Genomic DNA, 24,203 nt, shown 5'->3' on the forward strand with positions numbered 1-24,203 from the left:
TATAGTCTACCAAAGAATTCAATGGTGTGCTGGATTTTAGGTCTCTGTAAATATTAATCTTTGGAAACGACGGCCGTTTGAAAACTCCATACCACTAATGTTTGCAATAGTCGTGCTTCCAGCTCCTGAGGAAAATATTGATGTTGTCTCCCCTTTAAGCAGCGGCAGAGTTTGTTATCTGTCTCGTGTTGACATATGGCATAACCTCATTTATCTGCTTGGACAGAACATTATTTGGTATTAGGTTCAACTGGAAACCTATTTTAAACTGGATAGAATAAGAGCCAACTATGGCTACAATCCTATGCATACTTTGCTGAGAGTAGGCCTTATTGAACACAATGGGACTTACTCCTGAGTAGATATGCGTAGGATTGTGGTGTAAAAGAGGTTCTATATTGTAAATTTTTCACTAGAAATAAGATTTTAAAATAGAACTAAATTAAAATCATACAGTTTTACCGTATAACAATATGAATGAAGAGGGGAGAGTGGTTTGCAAATGAGCAGCTTCTGTGACACCACTTTGCTGCCAGGGTGTGTTAGGAAAACTGGCACAAAGACTCTAGAATGTGTTTACAGGTGTGCCCTATATCAGCAGGGGTTTCATTCCAGAAACTGCTTCGGTTACATGAAACTGTGGATACGGGCGAATGCCCTCCCCCCCCCAGGATCAAGGGGTGATCTGTTCACTTAGCCTCTGGAGGGTCCTCTGAGCAGAAGCCATGGATGTCTGTCTATGGCCTCTGCCACGCTCAAACTGAGACTAACAGTTTAAAAAAAGCAACCTCTGGTTTCTCCATGAAACCAGAAGTGATGTTTTTCATGCCTTATAAGATATTAGGAGGCCCCGGGAAGCCCTCCAGAGGGGGTGCGCGGGGGGTGTGTATCTCACAGACCTGATCTGTGGATGTGAATCCACGGTTATGGGATTCACTGATAGGGGAGCCCCCCCTGTATATGAAAAAGAATTCATCTGCAATTAAGTTATGTTAAATCAATGAGATTTTTCTCCTATCTACGTAAATGCTTAGAACTAAATGTTTAGTGCTAAATGCCAAATTACTCTGCTTAAGGTAGACATGCCAGGGAACAGGATATATTAAATGTCAGTTTTTAGGTGGGGGGAAGCTTAATGGTTGTGTAAGAGGGGACTAGAGAATGGCATAGATAGTGGTTGTCTAGCTACTACATGGAGCTTTCCTGAGAAAGTGGGGATAAATGCAAGGCCAGGAAACTGTTAGAAAGAAGAGGAAATAGAATCACGAGTCCTGGCAGAGCCAAAGTTGCTTGGTGATCATGAACCTTGAGCATTTGCTTATATCACTGAAGATTGATGGCGCACTTGAAGACACATCCCACTGATGATGTCTTCTCTTGCTTTCTTTGGTAATGCCATGTTACACCCCCAAAAAGGAAAAGTCTGCTTTGTTTCTTAGGGTCCAGAAAAACCAGGCTTAACTTTTTTGAGATGAATATATACACTCTTCCCCACACAGAATTCAATTAATGCTGCGATTCAAATGATGAATGAAAAAAAGCACCAGACACACTGACTGACATTGTGTTGGGAGCGGAGTAACAAGATCTGTTATACAAACAATGCAAACAGAATTAGTGCCAGCACAGAGCTGCTCCACTGTAATGACAGTGCCAAATTGGCATTATTTTTTAACATACACTCCACCCTGGACCAGGATCCATTGTTCGGCAACGGCTCTATTCCTGCAACTTTGCACATAACGTTATAAACATCAACTGATCGGATTGGTGCTGCTTTGAAGTTTGGCTTGAAATCTGAAACAAAATAACAATGAGACATTTTAGACCAGAAGAATTCAGAGTGAGGCATCACTCAGGCTAACTGAATACCACTGTTGTGGTTTCCCCTGCTAACTGGTTAAGAGGCACTTTTTCAAGTGGGTGCTCCTCTTTTATTTAGCAGGGGGAGAGTAACTGACCCACCTCACCCCAGCAGTGTCTTTTCTAGTGGCTGCCTGCTGGGGTTGCATCTTTTTAGATTGTGAGCCCTTTTGGGACAGGGAGCCATTAGATATTTGATTTTCTCTGTAAACCGCTTTGTGAACTTTTTGTTGAAAAGCGGTATATAAATACTGTTGTTGTTGTTGTTGTTGTTGTGGGGTTTAATCTTTTGCCTCCCTTTTGCATGCAGTCAGGTATCTGAGAAAGGAAGATGGCAAGAGAAATAAAGTTTGCAAGTATCACCAGCATCCAGGGCCCATGAGAGGGGGGTAAAGGGCTAATTTGTACCAGGGCCAGGAGTCAAAGGAGGGGCCCCAGAAATTCCTGGGATCTAACATTTTCCAATCCCTTGCAGAACGCATTGCCTGCATTGGATGCTTGGGGTACAACCGATGGGGTGCAGCTGTGGATACTGCCACAAGCCATATATGTCAGGCCATCAGGCCAAGGAATGCATACATGACACTCCTTAACACAGTGTCATATCTGGGAGGAAACTGGCCTGCTACAGCAGTTCTTTGGCTTGTGGATCTGCTAACCATGAAGGAGATTTACTTCATGCCCACCTCCTTTGCTCTCTCTCTGGGCTATCCAGGCATTTTCCTATCACTGGAAACCCCTACCCCATCCATTGAGCTCCTCTGTCTCTCCTCCACCATCCAGGGAAAGAAATCAGGGTCCATTTGGCCAATCAATTGTCTATTCCTTCCGAGATAGACAAGAGAGCCCCATTCCTCCCGGCTGCCTCTCCTTCTTGCCCCTCCTCCCCCAGCTTTGTTAAGCATCCCTCCTCCCCTCCACCCCCCAGCCCCCACCTCCTGGAGCCAACCTACCCTCCTCCCACCATGTGTGCTGCTCACACCAGTCTGAATGCCAGCTACCGGATAGTCCATATGGTCTTTTGGGGCAACATGGAAGCAGCAAAAAAAGTAGTAAGCACAAAACACAGAGGCACAAAACTGAGTCACAGGCACAAAACCCACAAGTCTTCACGACTCAAGTTTATACGAGGCTCTGAGTCAGTGCAAGTCAGTGACACATGTAAATTGAGTTGGCACAAATCACAGAAAATGCGTGCTTTCACAACCTAAATCAAGTTGTGCAATGTGTGGAGCTGTTTGGGGCTGCCCTTGAAACCTGCCCATAAACTAGTATAAACTGCTAGTGCAGAGTACAGTTGCCAGGTGCTTTCAGGTGCCCACTGGTCAGAGCATATTATACCTATGCTCATTGGCTCCCAACGGGGGGAGGGGGATGTGGGGCAGCACCTTAGCAGCAGCAGCAGCCTCCTGACTTTGCAGTTTCCTCCCTCAGAAGGCCCAGTTAGTCCAAGGCCAGCCCAGCAATGAAGTGACCTGATGCAGCTTGTGTCAGTGACAAATAGCAGGAGTGGGTGGGTGGATGAGGGGGCAGCAGGTTTGGGGTGCCCTTCACCCAGAGTCTGCCACAAACTCCCTCCAATCTGCCACAGATGTGAGCCACATTGATATACGTCCTGCTCACTAAAAATGACCATCCGCTTCCTAACTGTGTTCCATCATATGGTTTTTGCAAAGCTGGAAGTGTGAGGCTTCCAGTTTATTTTCAGGGACCATGCAAACAAAGGAGCTCCTTCCTTTGCTCAATCTCTTTAAATACAACTATAAATCCCACATTTCTGAGTTTGCAAAAACTGTGCATGGAGCATGGCAAGAGGTCCCCCCCTCCCTTTTTCAGTGTGCTGTGGCAGACCAAGAAGCAGAGTCAGACCTAGCCATGCCACCCCTGAGCTAGCCCCTACATTGTCCATTTTTAAGGTAGCAATGAAGACCTTGTTTCTTAGTTTTTCCTTTGGTGTTTTAGGTCTGATCTGCCTAGTTTTGGTGTTTTGTCTTTGCTTGCTTCTATTGTGATTATTTGGTTGTTTTTCCAAGTATTTTCATGCGATTATAAGGGCACCTAACCCATTTTCCAGCACTCAGATAAGGGCAATGCAGCCCTGAGTGCAGGGAACAAACATTCCCTTCCCTTGAGGAGGCCTCCGTGACTGCCACCCAACTGCAGGATGCAGCAAACACCTCATTGGCACAGCTATGTCATTGCTGGAAAGTTGCTGAAGATTTGGGCCTGAGTCACTTGATGATTCCATCAATAGGACTAAATTCTGGCCTAAAAACATTTTTAAATTAAGTACATATTATTTATGTTTTGTTTTTAAATACATTAATATTTTGCTTCCTTTCTTCTGTGACCTTAAAGTAAGCCTAGCCTAGTTTCACAGCGTCTAAAGTATATGACTACATTTTTAAAAATTATTATTCTCAGTCTGGGTCCTACTTGATCAAGTACCAACCCAATTCTTTTTACAAGATGTGGTTCTTTACAGTGGGTAAATCAATGGCAGTTGGACATGCTGCAGCAGCCATACAGTCCCTTTGGCACTCCTTAGAAAATGTGAGAAACGGGGTGACTCATTCACCCCACTCTGAGGACTGAAAATCATCTTGGAATGGATTTGGGACTGAATACACTTAACACAGAAATTCTTAGACTTCCTCTTAGACTTGAACAGTTCTGGATTGCTCTGGGTTTAGGTTATTAACTCTGCATATATTCCTGTGGCCAATGACAGATTTAGAATTAGGATTTAAATTTAAGATCCCAAATTCTGCAAGATTTACATGAGCTAATTCTGGGTTCTCTAGCAAGTCATGAGTGCATTAACAGGAAGAGGCTTTGTTAAGTGTCTTCAGTGGACCATAATGGCTAGTACCTTGATATTTTGATATTTTGGCCATTTATGTTGGTAAAGCAAGTTAAATGTCATTGTACCTAGCAGTTTGAAAGGAGGTATGGACGCTAAAAGTACTCTAGGCATGCTTTCTTTATGCCAATGGAAAAGCTGAATATATCTGTGACTCACACATCATCCATATACAATTAACACAGCAGTGCAGCTGTTAGAGAACAGAGGCAAAAGCTTTCAGTTGATGATCAGCTACTTCTCCACTTGGCCTACCTGGCCCGTATGCAAGGAAGACTCCTCTCATATCCATGAGTTCATTATCATAGCCATGCCATCCATTTTGCCAGGCCTCTCTTTTCCCAGTGCCGTTCTCCCAAAATGGAAGGGTTTCTCTGCTCTGTAGAAGAAAGACACTCTGTTCAACACGAATGTGTCACACACCTTCGACCGCGATCTTAAACATCACTACTTGGGAAAAGGATCCATGAAAAGGTGGATTTAATGAGGAATGAATTTCCAGGACGGAACCATGAAGCAACATTTTGCCTTGACAAAAAGTCACACAACACCGCAATACAAATACTGAACACATATTCAGTATATACTTGAAAAATGTTACAGCCTTTACTCAGCAATTTAGATTGTGTGTTTTCTTCCATAGATACAGAAATGGTGGAATCAAGAAAGGACATGCCAGGTGAAAGAGCAGAACAGTATCACAAACTGGAGGGCATTCAAACATAAACCTGTCTGGTTGAATGAGGTAATTTATAAGATTACTCAGTATAAATACATTACTATTTAGCATTATTCCGTTAACACAATCAGGAATATAACATTTTGCAAGGTGATTGACTGGCCTCCATCCTTTCAAACTGTATTATTTAAAACTCAGTGATTATGAGGATGTCTACCATGGAGATATTTATGAGTAAAATTGGAGCAGAGGCCGTATTGTCTCTTCCAGTTGCCCCTTGAACCCTCTCCCACAGGGTCCTGCACCATAGTCTGAGTCTTAGAGCTCATTGTGCTGGCCTAATGCTGGCACTGAGTGTTGCAAACATGCCATAAGGCACACCCGCGACACTCAGTGCCGGGTCAGAACTGGCACTGGCTCAGCGCCAGCGGCAAACCAACCGCATGCCAGCCACACACCACGGGAAAAAGGATTGAGCTCCGGGCAGTGGAGAGGCTTGTCAGGGAAGGGAGGAGACGGGAGGGGGTAGGACAGCAGAGCCTTGCTCTGCCAGTTTCAATGCTCTGTGTTGGATTGAAAAGCCTAACAAGGAGCTCCTCCAGTCTGCACTGGCAAAATAGTTGGTGCAGAATGGAAGAGACCTATTGCAGCCACTGTGCTCTTACTCAAGGGAAGGGGACAAAAGTCCCCTTGAATGTCTACTTCCTACCAACCCAGTCCCAACTTTCTGCTCTGTTTCAGAGAAGTGCAGGTTCTTTAGCCATCTTCCACCTCAACTCTGGGACACTATCAGTTCAATGAGATCACCACTTACTTATTCATTCTAGAAAATGTGTAAATACATTTGCAAGTGTGAAGATGCAGTGAATACTGATGTATTTTTGGACTGCATTATCACTATGCATTGATGCACTCTTTCTCAGCATAGGTAGGCCTGAGCAGGATTCCGTTTCCTGCTTTCGACACAGATTTAGCTAAGTTAACAGCACTGTCTAGTACAGCAATACCTTGACTTTCATTCACTTGACCTTCACTGCTATGCTTTCAAATGTTTTCAATTACTTTAAAACCACATTTCAGATTTCATCCATGTGCTTTCCTATTCTGTCTGATTTCATCCAACCTTCCACAACACTAACTGATATTCTTATGTTTATTTTTCTTTTATTTCTGTTTATTTAGGTTTCACACACATTCATGCGTTACTTATTTATGTCTTTCGCTACCCAAAATAAATTTGTGAGTTAAATAAAGCTACACTTTGACATTCATTCATTTTTTACTTTCATCGTCCACATGCTGTTCCCTAACAAGATGAAAGTGCAAACTAACGGTGAAAGGGTTAACTTATTTATTATTATTATTATTATTATTATTATTATTATTATTATTATTATTATTATTAACTTGAGATATATCACAGTGATGCTGGAGTTCGCAAATTATGTAAGGCTTGGCAGGTCGTGCATTGATACTAACAAATATGGCAGACACTGCCTAATAGTGTATAGTCCACTGATAGTGAGTTTTGTGGAAGAAACAGAACAAAGGGGCCCTGCAGCAGGAAGCGGGAGTCCATTTTCTCCTTTGCAACCTTTGAGTGCTGTCATTGAAAATAGATGGAGACAAGAAAGCGGATTTAATTTGTCAGCTACAATTGTTCAATTATCTAGTACATCTGCTGACTATTAGATACAAAGAAATGTATGGATACTCAAGGGGTTCCTATGTTTTCAAGGTTTTTTAAAAAATGACTACAGTGCTGACAGTTTCTAGGCATGGTTTCTCATCATAAATAGAAGCAGGAAAAAATCAAAAGGGAGTCCAGAACCCATTTATTGTGTTAGTAGATAAAATTCACAGAAGCTATAAATTGAAAGGGCATCATTCTTGAGTTGAGCCATTAGTCACTCACGCACATGTCAGTATCGCTCATAAAGGATGGGGAATTTGAATATTCAACCAGTGGATGCAGAGCCTGTATACTAGCATGGCATATATCCGGAATCATGAATCTTTTTTAATATATAAGGCTCAAATTTAACACAAGAGATAATGAGGTACCATGCAAGTCACATTCACATTGTGCATATTTATCATTAGCAGAATCCAAACCAAAGCACATATTCCTGCAAGAGAGTATCCTTTACCCTGAAAACCTGGGTTGACTTATCCATGCGACCTCCCAGAAGAACATTCCAAGGCCCAGAAGTGGATCTGGCCACGATGGCTGAGTCCAGGCTTGACTGTGGCTGGACAGGTCAGGTGGTGGGGCACTACCCAGCGTCTGCTACCACCAATGAGGCTGACAATAGATGCTTCCAGCTGGGCGCCCCAGAGGCAAGCACCTTCCGTAAAGCCAAAGAGCCAGCTGAGACAGCGCAGCATGGCAGACTTCTCCCTTGGACCATCTATTGGGGCAGGTGATGGATGTCAGCAGGAGGGCAATTGGGTGAGGCTTCTTTTGGGTCAGGGAAATGGTCAGGTAAAATCAGACAAAATTATCTAATTCAAAGAGTTTCATAATTCTTAACTTATCCACACGTCATAGCAAATTTTGTGATTTTTGGCTCAAAACAAGCCCTCGACCTATCTACAAGACTGACAAATGCATACGATCATCAGACAAGGGCGTGATGCAAAGCAAGGCCTGTTTGGTATTTTCTTTGTCAGATGAGAAGCTCAGACTGGAAAGCCAAGCCCAGAGGCATTCTTATCTAGGGCTAACACAGACCCTATTGGTTCTCCACCTTGCAGGGCTGGCTCTTCCATGAGGCCAAATGAGGCAATTGCCCTAGTCAACAAATTGGCACTCCTTCTCCTCCCAGAATTGAATTTATCCTCTCCAGAATTAAAAAGCTGAAATGGATTTTGATAACACTGTAAAATCAATACAACATTCCTTTATGAAGCTTCAGAAATTGGATCCCCCTTCTTGATTAAAAAAAAAATCCCTTCTTCATCCCCCCTTCTTGATTAAAAAAAAAAGTTAACTGCATTCCTGCTGTTAACATTTTGGCAGGGTCAATGCAGGTTTAAATGGACACAAGGTATCTTTTATTTTAGTACTTATGTCTTTACCCACCCACCCACCTACCTCAAAGCTGCTATAATTTCCTGAGAAGAAAAATATTGTTAACTGTATAACTAGGACAGGCAAAATTATATACAGATTAACAGATCAAGCATTAACAGTGCAATCCTTTGCATGTCTGAGCACCACTGAGTTCAAAGCAACTGGTGGCCCAATCCTATCCTTCCCCCAGCTGATGCAGCAGCACCAAAATGGTAATTGCTGCATTCTATGGTGGTGGTGGGGTAGTCCAGGAGGTCCTCTCTGGGTAAGGGAACAATAGTTTTTTTTTATCCAGGGGTAACCCTTCATGGCACGGAGGGGTCTACTTTAACCTGCAATAGGTAAATAGCTGGCAAAGGTATGCATGGACCTATGCCATGGGATTGGGTCCGGGAACAGGAACAGGATATTAGCAATATTGACAATGCTCATCTGTCCTAAGCCTGATTCACCCATCCCCATCCCCACACTGCCCTCCCATGTCTCATTTCACCCTCTCTCCTCCCTCATTCCATGCTCCCTCACCTCCTCCTGCCTCTCCTACTTACTTACCTGCTCTAGCAAGTGGCAGGAGAAGCTCTGGAGTGGGCAGGAAGGCACAGGCCTTCCTGCCAGGGCTGCTGAGAGCACACCAAGCGGTGTGCTTTTGGAACACCTTTTGCCACTGACACTGACTGCTTTACTGCAGTCAGCACCAGTGCATGAGGTGCACCACCATTGGGTGGCACACATAGGATTGGGCTGTTACACACAGGTAAGTGCATATAGAATTATGGCCTAAGTAAGACACCATTACCTTGTGTTAGAATAGATTAAAGCAGAGGTCTCCAAACCCCGGCCCGGGGGCCAGATGCAGCCCGTGGCCAGGCTCTGATCCCCTGAGAGCCTCTGACCCAGTTGACCAAACAGAACCAGAGTTATGCTTGTGGGGTGGGGGAATGGGGGTCCATTTAAGTGTATGTTTTATTTCTTGTGCTGTGTTCGTTTTTGGAGAAGTCCTGGACATTTGAGCCTATTCATCTATTCATTCATCTAAGTTTCATCTCTAATGTGTTTATTTAAATTTTATATTTAATTTTTTTTTTCTGGCCCTCGACACTGCTCCAGATATTTGATGCAGCCCTTTGGCCAAAAAGTTTAGAGACCCCTGGATTAAAGGATGGCTAGAAAGATTGATTATCATTTTGAACCTAATATACATGGAGTGGAATATTTTTTGAATCCAACTAAGAAAATGGTTACATGACAGAAATCTTATGGGAGATATCTTATTAACTAAAAAAAAACACACAACAAATTTAGATATGCAAAATATTGAAGTGAAATACCATTATGAAACATTTTGAATCTTTGGTTTCCATTTATGCTTTTCAGAAAGATGTTAGATGCTTTAGCAAGAAACAATTTTAAAATGCCAAGACAGTAATTCCAGCGATAATCTTTGGATATTTTAAATTCCTGAATATACTATAGTAACATGTGGCAGCCATTTTACAGTGTTTTATTAGGAAAAAATATGACATCTTCCATTAGGAAATCCATTTTTAAGCCCAGGTCTTTCCATAATGAAAAAACAGTGTGCTTCAGGAAGAAGTGGTAGAAGAGGGAGACACCTTCAAAAGCCAGAACCAATAAAAAGTAAAGAGCAGAAAGACAGACATCATTATTCTGCTAATATTGTTCAAGGTCTGTCAAAGTTTACGCCATTTAGGAAAGAATCCCTTTTTATTTTGTGAATAAAAATGTAGCCCACATTTGAGGTTTTCAAACATTTGGAGTTCTTTCTAAAATGTGTTTTTGATATTCTGAATTACAAAATATAGAAACCAGTAAGAACTATAACCAAAAAAGGGAAAGTATAAGTTCAGGCAAATATTCTGAAGCAGCCATCTTCTTGCATTAGTAGTGCTGAATGATAAAAGAAAATAAGTCCTGAGATCGAGAGATCAATCATCTTTTTATAGCAACAAATGCTGGCTGACAGACTGGTTAATGCATTTTGGTTCACAAATAAGAAGAAAGGAAACCAAGTATTAAAGAATACATCTGGCTTGACTTGATTCTCAACAGACCAAAGCTCAGAAGTGAGCTTTTCAGTCAAGGCAGTTCACTAAAATATCTTTTAACTATCTCCTATATTCCTAACATTCCTGAAATTCAAATGTGACTTTAATACTTCAAATTAATTGCATTGACTTTTCAAGTCTAACCTAAGAACAGCTAAACTGAAAAAAAGAATTAATTGATAACTTGCTGTACTATCACATAGTGCTGGATAGCATAAGACCGCCAAGCTAAACAGCCCCCTGATCAGCCCATCCATGACACAAACAATAATATTCTTCTTGTGCAGCAGATTGGAGGCACCAGCAAGGAGACACCCACCACCTCCCTCTCATCCAGGGGTCTCCAAACTATGGCCGGGGGCCATATACAGCCTGCCACAAGTTTTTATCTGGCCTGGAGAATTTTTTTTTTTTGTCAGAGCATTTGCTAATGTTTGATGTTTTTATATAGCATTTCCCAGTTTAAGCACAGCATTGTATCTTTGTAATTGTCACATTTCCCTTTTGTTATGAATTATGCTGATCACAAAAATGATCCAAGTAAAACTTAATTCATTCATTTATAAAACTGATTTTTTTCAGTCCATGAAAACGTGTAACATACACAATGTGGCCCTGTCACCTGGGCCCAGCCCTGGTGGCCAGGAGTTCCTCAGGAGCAGGGGTCTCCTCCTGGGTAGGGGCCTCCTGGGGGTAAGACCCAAGTACTGTCAGGACTGGGCCCCCAGGCAAGACATCTCCCTGGGAGTAGAGCCCAGGGCTTCATGGGAGCAACAAACAGCCTCATGGCCGGAAAGGGTGGGGCCAGCTAAGCCTTGGACTGACTTCATAAACAGCCTGGGCAGCCTAGGGGGAGGTTGCTCCTCTCCAGGCAGCTGCAGTGCTGGAGGGAATAACAACCCTGGCTTTATTCTACCAGCCCAGGACCCAAAAGGGGGGCTAGACAGCCTTAGCCTGTGAGAGAGTGAGCTGGGACTGGGAGCCTGGTGATCCAAGGTCTGTCGGGGGGGGGGGGGACGACGACGACGACGACGACCTCAAGAGAGGTGAGGCTACAGGCCTGGGGACTGCCAGCTGACTCTCCCCAACGATGGCAAGCTGAGCGAGGTGCAGCCATTGAGGTACCTGGGGTCCTCCTGAGGACATCTAGGCTGACCCCGGATACCAGTACTGGAGGCGATCGACTCCCCAGGAACCCATATCCCGGGGGCACAGGCCAGGGAGCTCCACCTCAGACTCCAAGGGGTTGGGAAGGATCTGGGAACGATCCAAACTGGCGTCGACGGCACGAGTCTGTGTAAGCAAAAGGGGCCTGTGATGTAACAGGGCACATGAATGTAAAATGGCTAAGTCAAGTAAACCGACTGTGTAAAATGGCTGTGTCTGCCTCCTGTCCCTTCTTCCGTCGACGATCGCCCTTCATCGACAGGGTAAGCCCCCTGTGCTTGGTCGCACACCAAGGACAGGGTCTCCGCCCGCCATGGACATTACAGGCCCTCATACAGAAAAGTTTGGAGACCCCCTCTAGTCCAGAGCTTTTCAGAGTGGGGTGTCACGACACCCCAGCCTGTGGTCCCTGGCCTATTTCCCCTTAAGGGGTGGGAGCAGCCAGGAGGCAGGGAGGAGGCAGCAGCACGATCCCCAGCCTCAGGGGTGCTGCAGGGGCTTGGGTACACTTACCAGAGCCTCCTACAGCCTCCCTGGGATGCGGGGAGTCCTGCACAGCTGTTTGCAGGGTCCCCTGAAGCTTCACAAGTGAAAGTGGAGTGCCCACATTCCACTACTGCACAGCCACTTCCCAAGCCCCTGAAGCCCTTTCCCCTTTCTCGGCTGCCTCCCCCTGCCCCCACAAGAACTTACTGTGGCTTTCAAAATCCCTGGGAGTTTGAAAACCACAGCTCTAGTCCATTGCTGATTTAACAGCCCAATCCTGTTCATGTCTACTCACAAGTAAGTCCCATTGTATTCAATGAGACTTACTCCTAGGAAAGTATGAATAGGATTGCAGCCTGAGTCAGCCCTACTTACCTTACTCTGTGCAGGCACTTTAAACAAAACGGGAAATGCAGAGTGCACTGGGAGCACTCCCAGCATGTTCCACACTTCCTGTTCGGAGGAAGGAGCAAAGTCAGAGGGGGGCAGAAAATGACTCTCTGAGAATCAGAAAGCACGATCCTGCCCTGTTACCTCACTCTTTCCTCCACACTTGCCCTCTAAACAAAGCAGTGGATGAGGAGGAGGAGCCAACAGTGGACAAACAGACATGGCCCCAGGAGCTCCTGGGAGACAGTTTGTTTTCCCCCAAATACTGCAAGTCTGAAGAGGACCTGAAGATCTTTGTTAGGAGAGACAAGATCTTCATCGTGCAGGTATCTGGGAAACAGAAAGCCCGACCAGGGGTGGGGGGAGGCTTTCTGCTGAGAGGAATCTAACAGTATTGGGGGGAGGTGCAGTGATCTGCAATCAAGCTGCTGGCTCTGTGCTGAGAAGCCATATGGGGGGGGGGAGTGTGAAGTGTAAAGTTTAAGCTGGAAATTTAAGATAAGCAAGTGTTAATATTGTTCCCAGCTCTGACTGACTGATGTGGCTAAAGGCCCTGGATATATTGGAGGCATTAACAAGAGACTTTTTAAGGAGGTTGAAAGTGCTCTTTTTCTCTGTCATGGAATAAATTGGTGGTGGATTATAATTACAACTATAACTTGGGTGTGAACTAAAATCCAGAATTATTCTTGGACATAATTGGATATAAATATAATTCTCATTAGATCTGCAAGAGCTTTGTTTTCTCTGCACCAGAGATGGTGAGACTGTTTTCTTTCGTTTTGCTTTTCTCTCGTTAACCGCACTGGACTGTTATCTGCAAGTGGTATGTAAGGAATGTGGATGGCAGAGTAGTAATGATGTGGTGGAAGTGAGGAGAATAGTATGTTGTGGACATCTAGTGGACTAGAGAGAAATTGCAAAATGGACTCTGTTCCAGACATGTGGATACAGAAAATCTTGATTAACACAGAGAGATTGCTTAATATGGAGCGACAACAGCTGAATTGGTCCTTGCAGATTCAAGCCAGTCTGGAGACTCTTTCCCCCAGATAGATGTCTGTAAGGAACAATTGAAAGATGTGAAGAAACAAGCAGAAGATAAACAAGGGAGTGAAAAAGCGGACAAGGAGGAAAATCAATAGGATGATCAACAGGATGAAGAAGAGGCGCTGATGGAGATTAAGAAAGATAAGAAGATGGACAGAGTAACAGGAGTGCACAAATCACAAAATTTGTTGGAACAAGAAGGAGAAAATATATCCCAGTTAACTGGAAGAATGAACACACCCTATATAAGAAAGTGTGGATTTATCAGATTCTGTTATAGAGATACATTATTAAAGATATTACAGGAGAAAAAATGGAAAGTAAGAAAGAAAAAGAATCCTGAGGGGTAATCTGAGGGTTAAAGAAAATTGGAGGATTTATTCAGCTAATAACAATGGTCCAAATTTATTTGAAGAAGAAAAGAATACATATGAAATTGATAAATATGAATTAATGTATTAAAAAAATATAGCTGGAAATGTAAACGTGTGGAAGAATTGTTTTATATGTGGTTATTATGTCAAAGAAAAAAAGTGTAATTAGATTGGAGAATTAGATTGGAGTTGAAATAGCTGAAGTGATAATTTTGGTAATTAGATTATTTTGTTTTAATATTAATGAGCAATTGAAGTTGGTTTACGCTTGGTAGAAAGTGAATATTTAGAAAATATAGTATAGGGCATTAGGGAAAATTTATTGTATATTATATAAATAAATGGATAAATCAATAAGTGGTAGAAATAGATGAGTAAGTAGATTAGGAGATATGGTATGTTTAATTAGTAATGGTATATGGTATTTAGCACTCCTAAATGTATGTTATATGTTTGTATGTGTTAATAAAAATAAATAAATAAATAAATAATTTTAAAAAAAATAGGAAGTGCCGTATATGCTGAAAGTGCTCCAGACACACTTTACTTCATTTAAAGCACTTGCTTGAAGGAAGGAGCAAGTTAAGGGGTACATGGAATTGGGGAGCAGGCAGCCCCAGCCCGTCTAATAACTTGAGCAAGCTCTGCACAGCACATTACTAGTTACACATGGTGGCACATCAGGATCTCAGTAAACTTTTTCATTTGGCTACTAGTCTGGCAGTGCAGTAACAGAAGAGTTGAAAAACAACTAGAAGGCCACTATGTATATCTGATTGATGGGACACAAACCATATAGGCAGGGCATAGGTGACCTACCTCCACTATGAACCATCCTTCTTCAGCCACAAGTGTCAAGGGAGAGACAAATCTCCCATTTTTATAATAGAATCTGGAAGGGATACTCTCTTGCCTGTAAACCATCATGTGTGGCACATTTTTCAGTTTGTTATATACCTGCAAATGAATGGAAATTATGAAACCTCTTGGCAAGTGACTTCCATGTGGCAGTAGGCACAATCGTACAGAATGCCAAACTTGTGCTAGGATGGCCTGTTCCCTCCCCTTTTGAAATAGGAATGTTCCAGCTCAAATCTTGTTAATTCATATAGGAAAAACTTAAAATAGTTTCCATATAGCAAAATGAGCTTAGGAAAAACATTCTAAAAATTAAGTGGAGGAACCCTACATTTTGACTTTCATGTTCTGAACCCCACCTTTCTGTTCTGTATTTAAAGATACCGTCTTTAGCCCATTTCTGCCCAGACCACAGGTGCATAAATTTAATCCCTGTTGCGTAAATCCAACCTTGAGCAGAAATGGCTTTAAATGTTCATGCATCTTGAATGGTTAGGAACGTTACAGTTGTTTTTTTTAAGAACAGCTCAGTTACACGGAAACATAACAAGCCCACACCTGGACCAGTCCAAATTCTTGAGGCAGTATGGCTTAGGACAGACAAAATAAAATATTACTTTACTCAGCGTGCAGTTAATCTGTGGAGCTATTTGCCACAGTATGTGGTGATAGCATCGGGCCTAGATGTATTTAAAAGGGAATTGGTCAAATTTCTGGAGGAAAAATCCATCATGGGTTACAAGTCATGATGTGTATGTTCAACCTCCTGATTTTAGAAACGGGCTATGTCAAAATGCCAGATGCAAGGGAGGGCACCAGGATGCAGGTCTCTTGTTGTCTTGTGTGCTCCCTGAGGCATTTGGTGGGCCACTGTGAGATACAGGAAGCTGAACTAGATGGGCCCATGGCCTGATCCAGCAGGGCTGTTCTTATGTTCTTAGTGTGCCAAATGCAAATCTTTAAACTCTCAGCTTTCCTGCACGTGGTTGAAAGTGTCAGATTTTCCTTTTCCATGTCTTCTCCTAAACAACTTTACAAGCCATGATGTGTATGTTCAACCTCCTGTTTTTAGAAATGGTCTATGTCAAAATGTCAGATGTCAAAATTTCCTCTGTACTTATAGTAGGGATTTAAGGGTTGAGAGGCAGATCTCAAGAATCCCCTCCACCTTCCAATTCTCCATCAAGCTATGTATTGCTGTTGTTGTTGATATTGTTATTAAGAATACTTATATACCACTTTTCAACCAAAGTAGTTCACAGTTACATAGTAAAATAAATCAAGCAATCATAAGTATTAGGGTGGCTAAACGTGCTTATAACACAAGAGCCACATACTTCAGGTGTTTGACAGCAACAATATTTAAGAAGCATTTAAATTCTTAAGAATATTTACTTCTTAAGAATATTTAATTCTTAAGAATATTTACTCACCATGAACATTAAACTTACATTTTAGTTGAGTGGACTCTCAGTTTATATCTGGTAATTATAAAGCTTGAAAATGTCTTATTGATCTTTTATATTAATTGTAATGCAAAAAAAGAGCTCAGCCAATGTATTTCTGCAATCACATGTCAAAAAGCCACATGTGGCTCCCAAGCTGTGCTTTGGCCACCCATGTATTAGCATATTAGCCATGAACAGTATGTGGTGGCTGACCAGCAGACTTAGGTGTGGACTGTTAAAACCAAGTCAGAAAAGATTGGCACAAGGTGAATTGTGGAAGGGAAAAGGTGGTGGTTTTCCTTGCCTCGAGTTCTTTCTCTTTGATTGGCCACAGGCTTACAACAGGGCCTCGGTCCTTGACTTGTATCACGTCACTCATGTTGATACAGTTTCTAAGCTCAATCACTTTTTCCATCCAGTGAATGTCAGTCATCCCATGATCCGAGAAAAGAATGACATTCAGGTCATTCTGCAGGCCCTTGTCCTGTCAGGAGAATAAAGACTATGATTACAACTTGAAAAGGACAACATGTACTTCCTCATTTTCAGACCAGTAAAAAAATTCAGATTACCTGTAATGCTGCTGAGGTGAGAAATTGCACAACAGGGATTAACCCCCTCATGAGCCCTCTCCCACTTTTATGTATTAAAGGAGCTGAATTTAAAAGGGTGCAAAGTGTCGTCTTGCTCCAGAGAATGTTAATTGCATGTTAATTCAAATCAGTAGGGCTTCCTTTTGAGGAACAACACGCTTTATAATAAGGCTCAATCCTAGTGAGGCCTTGTGCTGCCAGAACCAGCATTACAGCAGTGCAAGGCATGTTACAGTGGCATGAAAGGTAGGCCACTGCCAGCACGAGGCACAGCGTGCATGGCAGCACACCAGGACGCTCTGCAGGTGGTGGTAAATTGGTCGTGGGGACAGCCTGTGGGTAGGGAGGGGGAGTAATGGGGCAAGAACCAAGGGAGTGTGTCAGGGAGGGAAGGGTAAATACAGCAGCAGCTGCTTGCACCCAAATCCTATTCCCCAAACCCCTCCTTAGGATGCCTCATGGCTGTCCTCAGACTTACACCTGCAAGAAGACCCATAGGTGATGGGGCAGCCTCCTGGGAGGAAAGTAAAAAATGTTTTTATTTACCTCCTGTTTGATCTACGTCCTTGTCTTACCTACACACCATAGCATGTAGTGCAGCCTCCCTTGGCCACAAAAATAAAGCAGTAGATGAAACAAATACCAGGGAGAGAAAAACCAGGGAAATACCAGGGAGAGTTAGTAGATGTCTGCCAATAAGGAAAGGACAGCAGTAGAAAAGAAAGGATAGCAACAGAAAGTTATCAAAGAGAGGGAGAAGCGGCCTTGCTCGGGAGTTCTAAATCCTGGACACAGTCACAGAGAAAGCTCTCTCTTGCATCTCACACAACTCAGATGTTGGTGGAACATCAAGAAGAGCTCGCTTTCCATACACCCACCATCCCAATCTTGTGGAGAAGTAGAATGAAGTTACATCTTCCTCTCTTTGTGAAATGGTATTATTTAGTGTCCATCCCTGTGATTTATTGATTATATAATATAAATAAATCACAGGGTTTGGCACCTCAGTTGTGAAAACACTGGTTTTTCATGACTTGTGCTAACTTGTCGTGGACATCATGGGCTCGGACCCGACTTGCAACCCAGGGCTAGTGACTCAGAAATGAGTCACAACTTGAATTGTCTCAGGTAACAACTTTTTTTGTGTGAGTTTTTTTGTGAGTGCTTGCAATTCTGGGTCTTGTGTGTGTGCTTGCTTATTTCCCCCCCCCCCCCACTTGCAGCCTCCTAGTTGCGCTGACACCATGACCCACTCAAAATTGGAGAGTGCACCAAGTTTACACATGTGTACACTATCACGTCTGAAGTAGCTGCTTGTGCCAGTTTCATCATATGCCTGGCTCTATGTCCCTGGCATGTACCCAATATATCAATGCGTCAGACACAGCTGTTTACAGTAGTATATTGTGTGTATATACCCTTAGTTGTACTCGTAATAAGTAAACAATCCTTGTTTAATAGTTTCAAAGGACATTAAATACACTGACCTTGATGAGCTTAGTCATCTTGAGCATCACATCATCCACTGCTTTTAAGGCACTCTTCCTCTGACTAGATGAAGGACCGTGATGATGGCCTTCTACATCAATCCGTTCATAATACACAGCTGCCATATCAGCTTTGCCACTTCTGCAGTGACAATGCAATAGAAGAGTTGAGTGTAAAACAAATATGGGTGTTTGGAGATGTCTTTCAGATGTGACAGGTCTAGTCTAAGACATTTTCATACTATCTGTACGTTATAGATTGTTGCCCATGGAGGAGGCAGAACAGACCTCGTTTCATCTCATGGCCTGCTATCCTTCATTCCTGAGTAGCACACCATGCATTTTTTGTGAAAACATCTATAATTGGTTTGGATGGAAATGTCATGCTAACTCTCTTGCAAACTGATCTGGGGAGGAGGTTATGAACCCTTTACACCCCCCGCCCACCCATGCAATTTTCCTGCTCAAAATAATCTCCCCAGTGAAAACCTCCCCAGTGGGACAAAGTTTGAGGGAGTGTGTGTGATTTAGGGTGAAGTTCTAGCCAGCTTTCCAGCACTGACCTAGCCTGAATGCAACCCCAAGTTAAGGTAACAAACATTCCCTTACCTTGAGGAGGTCCCATTGACTGCCTCCCCTCTGGAGGATGCCATGCATGCCACATTCGCACAGCTATGTCAGTGCTGGAAAGTTGGTTAGAATTGCGCTGTGGGATGGGGGAAGGCTTAAAAATGCTCCTTCCATCTGGGGTTCTGAAACCCCAAACCAATCCTCTTATGGCTGTATTTTTTTAATTGAAGGAAATGTCCAGAGTTCCAATAACTGGTTTCTTACATCTCTTGTAGTTTTGTCCTTAATTGAATCTCTGTCCTGGACAGAAGCTCTGATACTCCCAAACAGCCATCTTCACCCATCCATATAGTCAGCTGAAAGTGCTATTAAGCCAACGTAATAAGAGAATTTATCAAGGCATACAGACTGACAATGCTAATAATACATGTTTACAGAGGCTGGTCACACATCAACCTTTTGTGTTGCACAGTCACTAAATAAAGGAAGCCATAGTCATTATCAGAACTGGGCACTTACCACAATTGCATCTCAACAGCTACATTAAAAGTACAAAAGCCATCATTATGAATGCCTTGACTGCGATTGTGATTCCACACACTCTAGTCTTGAAATAACATTTTCTTCTAAAGTGACATATTAAGCAAAATGGAATTATATCTAGATTTCTGTTCTCCCACACAATCCTGGGTGGAGGCTTTCCAGAAAGCAAGAAGCTTATATTCAATAGTTAAACTTTTCTTTCCCTTCTATGAAAAACCAGTACCTCAACACCTCACTGGCCATGTTCAGTCATCATGCTAAACCATGGTTTAGCTCTACAGGCATGAGCCTCATGCATGGTTGGGGGCAAACTGCTGCTTCTATGCCTGACTTAAAACACAATAGGGATGATGTTGCATTTAAACTCTGCAATTCCTGGTTTGCTTGAACCATGGTGTGTAAACAAAAAGGATATCAAACCAGGATCTTTAAAGAAAGCAGTCTGATGTTATGACATTACCTCAGAAACTCAATAGCATTATCCACAGCATTGGAGAAATTGGCATCTGTTGGAACACTAAAATATGGTTGGCAGAAGGTAGGTCTGATGCCAAGGATTTCAACTTCACAGCCTATAGAAAAATGTTTCATTAGATGTGGTTTGTTCTGATTCTCAGTTTACAATGACAACTCAAATTTATTTCATGAGAGAGAGAGAGAGATTTATGGAAAAGGCTATGGCTCCTGAACAGAAACAATCACTCATAGAGTCTTCTCTTGTAATTTTTACAGCTGAAATGAATCACAAGGTAAATACTTGAGACTGAAATCAGCAGTGCAACTATCACAAAGCAGTGCAAACTATCACATTTGCAGCATGCACACAAAAATTAATGTAAGTGTGTAGACATGTGCATGCACACATAAACACATTAAAAAATGTAAATTTCATCAGAAAGTCTTTGTTTCATCATGTCTTTGTTCTTAGACATGAATTCTAGGAAACTTTTGATAGCTCCCAAGAAGAAAAATGCTATCTTTAAACTAGATCTTATGGGGTTTCTAACCATTTGGGTAGATTTTTGTGAGAATTCAGGTAATTTTATTTGCAAACAATGGTAGGGGTATGCAAAATTTTTTTACTTGTTTCAGATTTTCCTTTGTTTGATGGCCTAATTCACTTACTTGTTTCAACAATAGTTTCATGCCCAGTTAAGATGGATGCTTCATTTCAATTTTGATTCATTTTTAAACTATTTCCAACATAGTTCAATAGGCAAAATTCAATTCACTGCAACTTTTAATTACTTTTTAGAATTGTCTGAAATGAACAGATAGGGGAACCCTCTATAAGGGGACAAAGTCAGCTAACATTCATCAAAATAAGTGCTCCAGTTTTTATTCTAGGGGCAATTGAAGTTTGATAATTTTAAAAGGTTTTAACTGCTGCTATCTCATGATTTTGCTTAAATAGAGAATGTAGAAATGCACCTTGGTAAGATTCCTGTTAAATTTCAGAAACACAGATGCAGGTGTTCAGGAGTTCATAAACAAAAACTTGCATTTTTGTTTTTTGCATAATTGTGGACGTCTCAGGACATGCAGTGCTGACTATAGGAAACCTACTGTATGCCTTACTGATAGCTTAGAACTGTCAATTTCATTGTCCCTGGCCTGACCCCCTCCTCCATAACTGCTTGGAACCCACCCCCTATATGTGAAAGAAAAGACTCCAGGCAGTCGAAGGCAGATGAAAGAAGGAGAAGAAAACAATTTATTTCAGAGTGTGATTGTTTATGAATAAAACGCACACTCCTAAAAATGGGTTAAATGTTTAAAAATTAGCATCTAAGTAATTGGATCTAATTAATTGGCGACACTGGCTCTTCCAAGAAATTTAATCTGCAAAACTGTAGTACACATTGGAATAAATGTACTTACCTGGGAGTTAGTCCCACTGAGCTCCATGGGTCTTCCTTTTGAGTAAACATGCATGCAACTGAAGTAAAACTCTAGATTTCAATTACAGTTGTCTCTGTCCCTGTATCCGTGAATCTGCAGATTCAGTTATCCGCATTCCCGTCGCCCATTACCTTTGTTTTTCTTCTTATAGGCAGGCAACCTGAATGCTAGAGAAACACGGGCAGAACATTAACAGGAAGCAGGAAACCTGTGTCCCTCTAGCATTCAGGCTGCTTGCCTGATTATCTTTCTATAAGCTTGCCTGATTACAGCATTGTGTTAAAGGAAGAGTCATGCTTGCTTGGTGCCATCAGTAAGAAGAAAAACAAAGGTAAGGGGTGCAGGAGTGGGGGGGGGCTGCGAAGATAGGGTTCTCTCTCATCCATGGTTTCTGTATCTGAAGGGAGGGTGGGATGTATTCCGCAGATGCAGGTGGATGTCTGTATTTTCACCAAGTACTTTCACTTTGTATTAAGATGCAGAACACCTTTTTTGTGGAATTGTATATTGAACTGTTGGATGGCTTTCTCACAGGATCTCCTTGAGCATTTTAGATCAATTAACTTTCTGTCACCTCTAGCCTTTTCCAGCAAAATACACTATGTTTGGAGTCCTAGAAACAACTCCTAAAGGAGAACATGTACTCTGAACACAGGAGGCCCATGTTTTAAAATTAATATTTATAGCTTCTCTGTTCAGCAACAAAAAATACATGCAATTCAGTTTTTAATACCCAAGAGCCCTCAAAAAGTCCCAAGACATGAATACCATATAAATAGACACAATATTTCTAACTGAAACAGGAAGGGTCCAGAGACTGCCAAAATGTCAGCACTATAAATCCCTTTTGAGAATGAGAAGGGAAAAAAATTCCTTTAAAGAATGCAGGAAAATGGTGACTGCATTGGAGAAATAATGTGAGAATTCTTCCAGCAAATAAACTTCTAGAAGAAAAACAACTGACACTATTTAGGTAGGTGATAAATGCATTCCCCCCCCCCCCCCCGCAAAAAAAATCTGTGTATGATTCTGTGGGACACTCACAAAAGCACAATGTCAGCTTCTTGTGCACCAAGACTGAAGAAATATTTATTTGTTTGTTTGTTTATTTATTTATTGGACTTGTAATCCGCCTTTCTCCCCAAAAGGCACCCAAGGTGGCTAACAGCACTTAAAACCATAGAACACATAAAATTATAAAATACAATAATAAAATACATATTAAAACAGCAAGGCCAGCAGCGTTAAAATGAGCAGTATAAAAAACAATTATTTAAAAAGCAGCTATCATGCCTTCTATCACGTATCAAATGCTTTCTGAAATAAGAAAGTCTTCAGGCCTCGCCGGAAGGTTAACAGAGAAGGAGCTGTTTGAACCTCAAAGGGGAGGGAATTCCACAGTACAGGAGCCACCACCGAGAAAGCCCTGTTTCTGGCCACTATCCCCCTCACCTCTCTCAATGGCAGCACAGCCAACAGGGTCCCTCCTCATGACCAAAGAGGACAGGCCGGACTATATGGAATTCCGGACTATATGGGCCAGACTATATGGAAATAGTGTGAAAAACAATGGGAATCCTGGAGGGAGAAAAAAGATTTCCCCAGTCATGCTGAATCCCTGTGGAGATGAGTGATACCCAACTGCAGGATGCATCACACAGCACGCTGGCACCTCTATGCTAGTGCTAGAAAGCACTGACATAAGAGCTTAGGATTGCGCCCTTAGAAAACTGCAACTTGCATACTAGCTCAAAGTCTTTCAAATTTGAAGTGTTACAGAATTCACATGGGAATATGAAACAAATGAAACCACCTAATACTGTATCAGCCAATTGGTCTATCTAGTTCAGTAATGTATACTTTGCCTGGCACATTTGTATAGCTCCCTTCCTTGCCCAAGGAACTCAGGGTGGTGTTCACAGCTCCTCCCCCTCCTTTTATCTTTACATTCACCTTATGAGGCCCAAATCCTAACCAACTTTCCAGCACTGGCATAGCGGTGCCAATGGGACGTGTGCTGCATCCTGCAGTTGGGTGTCCCTCACGGAGGCCTCCTCAAAGTAAGGGAATGTTTGTTCCCTTACCTCAGAGCTGCATTGTCCTTATGCCAGTGCTGGAGTTAGGATTGTACCCTGAGTGAGGTTGGATGAAGGTGACTGACCCAAGGTCACCTCGAGCCCAATCCTATAGGGGACTTACAGCAGTTGGAGTCCAAGAGTACCCCCCAACTGCAGGATGCAGCACATGCCCCGCTGGCACAGCTATGCCAGTGCTGGAAAGTTGGTTAGGATTGCGCCCTAAGTTCCAGAAACTCACTGTAAACACTGACTGTGTTTCTGTGTATTTCTTACTTGCCAACCAGTACAAATGGTGACCAGCTGTATGATTTGCAAAGATTTGCATGATTTTGATCTCTAAAGGCTGAAACCAATAGTCATACCAGAAGCACCTGCTTTATTTCCTGTGGTTCACACATGGTCATTTTTGTCCCATTCTCATCTCAAATCACAAAGACAGTGTGGTGGTGTCAGAGGTTGGCTGTGTTGAGCCTTGGCTGAGGGCCCATGGCTATCAGAAGGTGGCCTGATTTGGTCTGACCCCTGACCCCTTAGTACTGATAGCAATGTTAACCCTCAATGTGCCATTAGGTGATGGGACCCAGTTAGTTCTTTGTCCAAGGGTCCCCAGCGGCACCGTACACAGGGACGCAGCTTCTGAAGCACTGCAGAAACCTGAAAACCCTGTGACAAAGACAATAGCAGCATAAGTGCATACATATACCATGGGT

General features: G+C 42.5%; 1 protein-coding gene across 1 annotated transcript in view; it reads right to left on the minus strand.

Moving 5' to 3' along the window:
• Positions 1–1,591: 1,591 nt before the first annotated feature.
• Positions 1,592–24,203, minus strand: part of ENPP6 (ectonucleotide pyrophosphatase/phosphodiesterase 6) — a 39,179-nt gene continuing 16,567 nt past the window's right edge. The window contains exons 3-8 of the mRNA XM_066632219.1: positions 19,974–20,085; positions 18,401–18,542; positions 16,625–16,804; positions 14,834–14,971; positions 4,982–5,105; positions 1,592–1,797 (exon numbers count right to left, since the gene is read on the minus strand). Coding sequence (XP_066488316.1) covers positions 1,592–1,797; positions 4,982–5,105; positions 14,834–14,971; positions 16,625–16,804; positions 18,401–18,542; positions 19,974–20,085 — 902 coding nt within the window. The remainder of the gene's footprint in view (positions 1,798–4,981; positions 5,106–14,833; positions 14,972–16,624; positions 16,805–18,400; positions 18,543–19,973; positions 20,086–24,203) is intronic.

This window comes from Tiliqua scincoides, chromosome 6, assembly GCF_035046505.1.
Source record: "Tiliqua scincoides isolate rTilSci1 chromosome 6, rTilSci1.hap2, whole genome shotgun sequence".
NCBI classification, from domain to species: Eukaryota; Metazoa; Chordata; class Lepidosauria; order Squamata; family Scincidae; genus Tiliqua; species Tiliqua scincoides.